The sequence below is a fragment of the Pieris rapae genome, chromosome 6 (assembly GCF_905147795.1).
Source record: "Pieris rapae chromosome 6, ilPieRapa1.1, whole genome shotgun sequence".
In the NCBI taxonomy this organism is placed as follows: Eukaryota; Metazoa; Arthropoda; class Insecta; order Lepidoptera; family Pieridae; genus Pieris; species Pieris rapae.
Genome location: NC_059514.1, coordinates 2,021,177 through 2,030,435, shown reverse-complemented (window position 1 = coordinate 2,030,435; position 9,259 = coordinate 2,021,177). Strand labels below are relative to the sequence as shown.

The following is a 9,259-nucleotide window of genomic DNA, read 5'->3' as shown; positions in this document are numbered from 1 at the left end:
GCTTATTGGGATGCAGATAGGAGATCGATCCACTGTCACGGTCAGATCTCAGATTGTTTTCAATCTGAAATTGTGGATTAATTATTCGGTTATTTTGGTTCGTGCGTTAGTCGATATTTACACAGATTTTAAACTTCAATATATTTATTATAACAGTAAAAACCTGTTCACAGATTATCTGTGATATCTGTGGTCGCATGACGCATCTTTATTGCCTACTTCATCTGTGGTGGTACCTGGAACAAAATTAGAAAAACAAATCGAAATCATAATAAACATAATATATTAAATTATAATTATTATAAGAAAGTGTAGATAAGCGAAGATTAGTAAATAACTTGCAGGTATTTAAATGATCTAGTAGTGTGTTGACATAATGTTATCTGATTTTGAAAAAGAAAAAGTCTTTTGGACCAGAAAAATGAACTTAAATTTAGTGAAATTCATAAAAAGCAAGCCAAATATTTGGCATCCAAAGCATCCCAAATATACTTCTAGTGAAACTAAAGATAACACATATGCTGAATTTGCAGCAAAATATGGAGATTCATTTTCTGGCCAAGCTGTTAAAGAGAGATGGACAAATATCAGATCAACTTTTGCAAATTATTTAAGAAAGGTAAAAACTAGTTCAGCTGAAAATGAGGTAAGATTTAATGTGCTATTCATACACATGAAGTAAACTAATACAAAGAAGAAAATTTTAATATGTAAAAATCATTTTTAAGGCTTATAAAGTTAACTGGCACTTGTGGGAACCATGTCAGTTTTTACTTAAAGTAACAAAAAGCTCACACCATGGGACACCCAGAGTAAATGAGGAAGTATCTACGGAGGTAAATTAAACTTATTTTAACATTATAGTAAAATAGTATTTGTAATTAAATTTACAAAGTGTTTGGTAAGATGTGCAAAAATTTTATAAAGCATGTCTTTTTCTTTCAGAATCTATCGGATATAGAAGAACCTGTAATAGACAGCAAAAGCGAAGACAACTCTTCAGAAACCAATACAGATTTGAAAATATCATGTAGAAATTTTGCAGAAAACTTGTTATCCATATTTAAAGGAGTTCAAATTGATGCCTATGGACTTAATAATTCCAAAAATAGTAAAATTGGTAAAGCTGTCACGGAAAAGCTAAGTCAATTGGACTCTTTAGAAGCAACAAAAATCTCAATGAAAATTATTGATATACTATGGCTATATGATCAAAATAACCCATTGAATCCCAATAATCTCAAGCCAGAAATGTTTTAAGTTAAGATTTTAGAACTGATTATTTTAATTGCTTAATATCTTTAAAAAAAGTCATTGTATTTTTATTTGTTTTGTTGGAATAACAGAATTAAATCCAAAAAATACATCCCTGCAATGAAATAGATATTTGCCTACTTATTCCCCGGGAACATTACCCGAAACTTCACGATATGCTAACAGCTAACCACTAGATGAGACATCAGACAAGTGGGAAACCGTGACAAGTCTGTAGTCGTCTTTAATCTGTGGTTATTCTTTAATCGTTATAGTCTGTGGATATATTTTTATGTACCACCAGGGAACTAGTTTTTATTTTGAAATTTGGAATTTTTAAATTAACAAATGTATGAGTTTCAAGGTAAAGATGATAGTTTTCGTGTAGATAATCTTAACTTTATACAAAAGTTAAAGGAGAGATGGCATGAATTGCACGTGAATACGAGTATTTTTAGATACAAATTAGGAACTTTAAAAGAGAAACTAGCCGGAAATTATGTGCTAAAGGTATATTGTTTTGATTATCCTATCAAAATTATTTTTAATTTGAAACTGAACTCAAAACTGCTGTAGAATTAAAGTATAATACTACTATCTACTATCACCCACAACTATATGTACATGTCCTCAAAAGTGTTCATTCGTTTTTCCAGCTAAACCATGATAGAAGTGTAAAAAGAAGACAGCCCGAACATATGACAGATATTTGTCAGCCATTTGATGAAAATAAATTTAATTTCTCAAAGGTATCAAGTGAAGAAGTTCTCTACAAATTTTGGAACAAAGATGGTGCATACTTTTTTCATATTTCCTCTTTTATTTTTTTTAATTTATAATCTTTACGAAAATTTAAAATGATGTCTTATAGGTAAAAGCCTTATTAAGTACCTACAGTACATACAGAGAGGATGTGATTAGTTGTATGTGAGTTTTCATGTGACATACATATTGAGGATTAATGCTTTTGTATATTTACAAATATATTGATAATAATATTATTAACAAGACTAGTGAGTTAAGTGTTCATTAGTAGAGATAATGAAAGTATATTCTAATTTATGATGATTATTTCAGCTACAAATATACATGCAATTGTTGTAAATGTTAGCCCTATAAACTACTACCATTCACTACTGTGTCCATCTATTTATCAAATGCTTCCACAAGTGGTCACACTGGATAGTCTGAAGTTAGTTTTATATATTCATTCATTGTCCCAGGATTGGTGAGTATAGGCAAGTACTGCTTTTTTCTGTTATCAGTTAAGGCCTATCCTGAAGTTTTAATAATAGTTTCTTTTAATTTTGTTTTTTTTTTTATCACTAGCTCAGTATTATGACAAACTAAATATCTTTAAACCTGATGAATCTGATATAATATATTTTTTGTTATAGTGACCTACGGATTGCTTATAACAGCTTATGTGCACTGGCTTCAGTGAATCACTTACATTATCATCTTTTGTTTGAAAAACAAAAATTGCCTATTGAATATGCTGTAAGTACTTAATTTGTACATATATATTTCTAAAACAGAAAAAAATTATATCAGTAAAGTAACCAACTCTGTCTATTCCATGTTTTATAATGAGGCCATAACATTTAAATCTTTTATGTCAGTGTTTTTATTATTTATTACTGTCTCCTATTAATTACACTTAAAACGAACCCCTATATAAAATAGATAATAAAAGTCCAAATGCATTGCACCCAAAGTACTTATCTCTCTTCATTGCAGCATACAATTTTACAGAGAAAATACCTATGTGACTGGACTGTCGCTTGTACGTTGAAGGGAAACATCGTCAACAATGCTTTATACTCAAATAGTGGACAGTTTATGATAGGCATACATTGATGATCACCTAATTACTTATAAGAAAAGAAATCACGGAAAAGAAACTGTCAAAATGATTAACTTAAAAGGGTTGTTTCTAATGTTTTATTTCAGAACTGCATTCACATCAAAGGCCCACTTTGGTTGATGGAAAACTATCCAATACCAGGATTTTGCTTTGATGGCAATGCAAAGAATGCAGCGGAGGATATTTTTAAACTCATCCAATATTTTTTGGCAAATTCCATCGCACATAATATATTCATAACTAAAGGCTGTTGTTTTAATAACGGAGATGATGTGACAAGAGTGTTTGTGTTTGCAAGAAAGAGTACAGCTGGTGCTAAGCAATTGAGTGCATTTAATGTTGCTGCGTTGGAACTCGGGGGATACTTCGCTGTGTATTGTAAGTAATATAATTTCTTGTTATCATTATTGTTATTTCAATCCATGCCTCTATTCATAGAAGGAAAAGCCGAAGAAGTACTTTCTGTACTTCCGTACTTTATGACTAGGATCAGCTTGACGGTTTCAAATTTCTTCACTCAAATATAGAATAAAAAAAAAATTTAATAAAAAAAATAAAAAAAAAAAATATGCCCAGTGGCCAAGTAAATAGTATGGTGGCGGGGGCGGTCCGCGGTTTTTTAGGGTGACACCCACCCAGTCTCTCAACTTTGACACATCAACAAAAAAGATTTCTCCATCTTAAAGCAATGCTCGACCAGTTTCACTACTGAATGTATTGGACTGAAGGCTCCAATAGTCGAGTTATTGTTGAAGTCGCATTTGGGGTTCGTGTTTCGGGGTATGACGTCATCGTAGTGTTTTGTAGTCATATACTAGATGTCGCTACAAATGTCAATTCGTTATAAAATATTATTTCCGTTATATGTGAATAACATTCATTAATATTAAAATTAATTTACTAATTGGGGTTTATAGTATGATCATAGTGTTATATTTCAATTATCTGTTTTTGGGAATGGGTTTTAATGTAAATTTGTGTTCACTGTTTTGCTAGTTTAATGGATATTAAACAATCATTTACAATGTAATCATTTACATTTTATATTATTTGTCATATATTAACCCTTGTTATCCAAGTTAATGTCATCGATACGATAGTATATTATATTATTTGTTCTAGGTAGATATATATGATTCGTGTCAACAATATTTTATGAAACATATACATTGTCGTATACTTGTTTTAATAGCTTTAAAATTAATTAGCAAATTGTAAAACACTTTATGGTGCAGTAGAATATACAACATAGTATTTATTTAACAATATACATAAGTTACATTAATATATATATATTATTGTACACTAATCCCCCCTATACTAAAGTAGAAACGAATTTTATAAAGTTAATTAGTTTTTTTAACAACATAATTGAAACAGGTTCGCATTACTATCATTATAAATGTCACACTACAGAAACATAACATGAGAAAACTCTGCGTTATTGGGAGGAATCGCGTTATATAAAACGCGTTTTGAGGGGGATATCTGTATATATTCCTTGATCGAACTTACGACATAAGATATCAGAATCCCACGCTGCAGCCACTAGGCCAATGTTGATTGTAAGACTGTTGTTGATATCGAAAAGCTTATAAAACTTACCTTACTTAAGTGAGATTCGTGTCTTTGTTACAGCTGATGAAGATTTTGAAAAACTCGAAGTTCATGATTTAGACAGAGAACTAGCAAAATGGAAATTAGATAATTTTGACCAATTATGCAAAGAGGTTGAAAAATTATTTCTGTGATGGTGTTTTAGAAATTTTAAAAATGTATTTGTTTATTAACATCGATAAGACAAATCTTATTAAAAACTTTAAACATTAATTGAGTTTTCGTTTAACATTTTTTAATTATAATTGTCTATGGTATCGTTCAAGATTACGCTGTTTCCAGAAACGTATTTTTGTCTCTGGTTATATCTCGCCATAATTACCACGCGGACCCAGCCCTACAATAAATCTAGGGCTGAATATACCTTGGTATCATTACCATAGGTAGACAAGAAGTAAGACGATACTGTGTAGTCTATACTTTGTAATATATTGTATAACTATTACACTATGACTCATTTAATTTAGAAATGTGCTACATATGCAATAAATCTAAATAATAATATATTACTAATAAATTGAAATGTATCCCATTTAAACAGAATAACAAACATGAATCACTTCCCTTGACCTCTGGAATCTATTCTACAATTAACTCTAGAGTCCAGTCTGTTTATAACCGTATGCGCGTGCGCTTCTCCGCAATGAAACTCTATGTTGTATTATTTACGTTGTGTATTCTATTACAATACACCGATAGCCGGTACGTTGACTGGTTTCCGCAGAATTTAGTCGATAAATTCACAAATAAAACCTCTCAAATCACAAATTATGTTCGCGAAAAGGGACGGAGTTTGAAACAGTTTTATGTCGAAAATGTTCGAAAACGGATCACGTCTTATCTAAATATTAACCAAACCGAGGATGTTACCGATAAGCCAACGCGGATGCGAAGAAAGTTCCATGGATACCTGGAAGACGCAAGGGCGAATGATAAAAAGGTATTTGACGTTATCGCGCCTGAGAGAATGGAGTATAATTGTAACGATAACGACCCAGCCATTCATATGACAACGCCGCAATTAATTGCTCAACATGGCTACCCTTCCGAATCTCATACGGTTGTTACAGCCGATGGATACATTTTAACCATCCATCGAATACCGTATTCTAAAAATTCGACCAAAATCAGCCCAAGGAAAACAGTGCTACTACATCACGGCTTGCTCGGGAGTTCCGCTGACTGGATCATCCCTGGTCCGGATAAAGCCCTCCCGTACATTCTCTCTGAAGCCGGCTACGATGTGTGGCTAGCAAATGTCCGTGGAAACACTTATTCGAAAGCTCACGTTAGTCTCAATACAGATACATTCGAATTCTGGAATTTCACATTCCACGAAGTCAGTCAACACGATTTACCTGCGGTTATCGATTACATCATGGACCTGAAGGGATGGGACGCTAAAATCAACTATATAGGTCACTCAATGGGTACAACTGTGCTATTTGCATTGCTGTCAACTAAAACTCATTATAACAAGGTACTTAGAGCTGGTTTTGCCTTGGCTCCCGTCGCCTATATGACGGATATTAAAAGCCCCATTCATCTCTTGGCGAAATATAGTTCTAATATTGAATATCTCTTCAAATTACTTGGTGCAAATGAATTTTTACCACCCAATGCGGTTCTACGATGGCTATCAAAACACGCGTGCGAAATAAACAAGCTGGAAGAGGCGATATGTGAGAACTCTATGTTTGTAATATGTGGGCATGACGAGGGCCAGTTCAACAAAAGCCTTTTACCTCTCATATTGAGTCATGAGCCTGCCGGTGCGTCCACGAAAACCTTGGTACATTATGCGCAAGAGATTCGAACAGCTGGACGATTCCAGCAATTCGATTATGGTCCTGATGGAAACATAAAGCAGTATGGAAGTCCGTCGCCTCCTGAATATCCAATACATAAAATAACTCTTCCTATCGCCCTAATTAGCTCCCAAAACGATTGGCTCGCAAGTGACGTCGATGTTACTAATCTATACGTACAACTCGTTAACCCGATAGAGCATTACATAGTGCCTTTAAAGGAATTTAATCATATCGATTTTCTGTGGGCGATAGATGCTAGGAAACTAGTCTATAACAAACTTCTCGAATTATTAGAAGATGGCGTGAGTAACTCTTCTCCGTATGTAATGCAACAATTATTAGATAAATAACAGTAATTTTAGTAAAATATTGGCTTTTTACATGTTTTTGTTAGCTGAAAACCAAAGTTTTTATTTTATTTCAAACTTTATATTTTGGGTTCATTCGTACCTACAATTAACTTTGTATAATCGTAAATTTATGAATTATTCTGCGTTAAATACAAAAATGCGTAAAGTATTCACATTCTAATGTATGATACTGGCCTAAATATAGCGAAAATCACAGAAATTATCGGTTCATAATATTTGAAACACAGCCATAATTGATGTTTACATAATGATACAACATAATATAGTTTGTTGTTAAAAAGAACAATTGTAAACAAAAAAATTATGAATCATTTGTTTTTGATGAGTTTGATAAACATAAATATGACTCATACTTATTAATCAATTGAACTTTAAACTTAAAAATGGGAAATTAATATATTATTATATTGGCTATAAAAAATATAACAAAGTCTTAACATTTCGTTAAAAAATTGTTGTTATTTTTCTTTGCTGCGCATATTTTGGTAAAGTTCATATTATGTTTAAGAAACAGTTTTTAATCGGTATGGCTTTTTTACCGACATTTCTTAGTATATAAAATATTAATTTAATTATAGCTCCGCGAGATCTATGGTATGTAAGTCGCCATAATATGATACATACCAGCAGTAAGCTAACTTTTATGTACTAATGTTTACATGCACTCGATTCAAACATGCCAGCAACAGCTGACTTTGACAGTTGACAGTAGTTTCTAGTTATTTATATTTTATTATTATGTGCTGTGGTATGTTACTATGTTATGAAAATTTTAAATGTATGTTTAGGTTAGGAAATATAACGTTGAAGTCAACATATTAGAACTTTCTTGTATTAAATTGACTCATAACTTTATTCACTAAACGGAGGTTATAAAATGAGATGGCGTTTAATAAAGGTTGGCGTTATGCAGCATTTTTAGGAGGTTTTATTGGGTTCATTGGACTTACATTGTACCCTATAGCTGTTAGCCCTATGATGGACTCTTCAAAATACAGTAAGTTCTTGTATAGTTCCAACACCGAATTACTTCTTTCATCAATATAAAAAAGACTAAAAGTAGATTTGTTATATATATATATATGACGTAATGTTAAACTGAATGCTTAAAACTCGCCCACTTTATTTGTAGAAGAAATCCAAAAGGAGACGCGCAAGAATATAAGGCAGGAGGATATTCAGCCAGGCAGTAAGTTATTTAAATACACTATACTTTATTATTGAGCCTGACACTCTTAATCGCAACTGGTACAGTTTGGGGTTCTAGTCTCCTTATAAATATCATTATGGTAGTGATGAAACGAGCCAGGAAATGTCCTAATGGGACTGTCATGCCAAAAAAGTGCAGGCCACCATCAACATGCTAAGTCTACTTGAGCCAACTGTTATTGCAAGAGACGATGACAAGAAACCATACAGTTTTGATTCCTTGGAAAATGGACCTAGCGCTGGTATGGGATGTAACCTCACTCTCTCGTTTCCATATACATGGAATCGACCAGCAGCTACTTTGATCAAAGAATTTGTCTAGCTATTAAAAGGGGGAATGCTTTCAGTATCGTAGTACAGTAGGATTACTGTATATGCATAAATTATTTCTGTTATGTTCAATACTATTTTTTCATTTTTAATAGTTGTTGAGGTTATTTTATAACAAATATACAAAGCTTTCCTTACTCTATAAAATGTTTACCAAATTATTTTCGCTGTAAAAGCCCATTAAATTATCTAGAATAATATACCCTAGTATTATTTTTATATGTTCAAGTTAATAAAAGATTACAAGCCAACACCTAGTGAATAAGTTGTGAGAGTAACAATTAAACATATTTTCAGATATGAAAGTTTGGACAGATCCATTTGATCGAAAGAAACCAGAAACCACAAAATGAGTAACTTGTATATATACTTGTAAATATTATATAATTTAGTTAGAACATATAGAAATATCTTTTCTTATATAAATAATAATTCTTGTTACTTAACATGAAAAGTTTTATTTATTTAGTAGAAGCGGGTAATAATAAAATTTGTTATTATAAAAGAAATCTTTTATTGTGAAAATTGCAAATACCCTATTGAGAACACTCCTCAAACCTAGCATTTCTATAAAAAACTGTGGAGACTGTCATTGTCACAATTTTTATAAAAAATAAACCTAATATAATATTTACACAAATGTGCTCTTTGTAGCCAAACTTTAGCCCTTAAATGATATTCAGATATATATGACTACTTGTCAGCAATGTATTGTGATCTATCTTAAAATACATAACTTTAACAAGCCATCACATTATATCTATATTAACTTATAACATGCACTTATATACACACATACA

General features: G+C 31.8%; 4 protein-coding genes across 4 annotated transcripts; all 4 read left to right on the top strand.

Annotated features, from left to right (window-relative positions):
- The first annotated feature begins 223 nt into the window (after positions 1-223).
- LOC110997313 lies at positions 224-1,325 on the top strand. The gene is made up of 3 exons (XM_022265414.2): positions 224-646; positions 729-836; positions 946-1,325. Exons 1-3 carry the CDS (start codon positions 377-379, stop codon positions 1,258-1,260), a joined length of 693 nt encoding a protein of 230 aa, XP_022121106.2. The 5' UTR covers positions 224-376; the 3' UTR covers positions 1,261-1,325.
- A 150-nt stretch (positions 1,326-1,475) lies between these two features.
- On the top strand, positions 1,476-4,951 carry LOC110997303 (GDP-D-glucose phosphorylase 1). Its single transcript, XM_022265403.2, has 6 exons — positions 1,476-1,764; positions 1,911-2,046; positions 2,332-2,482; positions 2,652-2,754; positions 3,208-3,499; positions 4,760-4,951. Exons 1-6 carry the CDS (start codon positions 1,603-1,605, stop codon positions 4,870-4,872), a joined length of 957 nt encoding a protein of 318 aa, XP_022121095.2. The 5' UTR covers positions 1,476-1,602; the 3' UTR covers positions 4,873-4,951.
- Positions 4,952-5,331: 380 nt separating this feature from the next.
- Positions 5,332-7,837, top strand: LOC110997353 (lipase 3). Its single transcript, XM_022265486.2, has one exon. The coding sequence runs from the start codon at positions 5,361-5,363 to the stop codon at positions 6,897-6,899; it is 1,539 nt and encodes a 512-aa protein (XP_022121178.1). The 5' UTR covers positions 5,332-5,360; the 3' UTR covers positions 6,900-7,837.
- LOC110997074 (small integral membrane protein 20) lies at positions 7,775-8,954 on the top strand. The gene is made up of 3 exons (XM_022265050.2): positions 7,775-7,917; positions 8,053-8,109; positions 8,757-8,954. Exons 1-3 carry the CDS (start codon positions 7,803-7,805, stop codon positions 8,810-8,812), a joined length of 228 nt encoding a protein of 75 aa, XP_022120742.1. The 5' UTR covers positions 7,775-7,802; the 3' UTR covers positions 8,813-8,954.
- Positions 8,955-9,259: the final 305 nt, after the last annotated feature.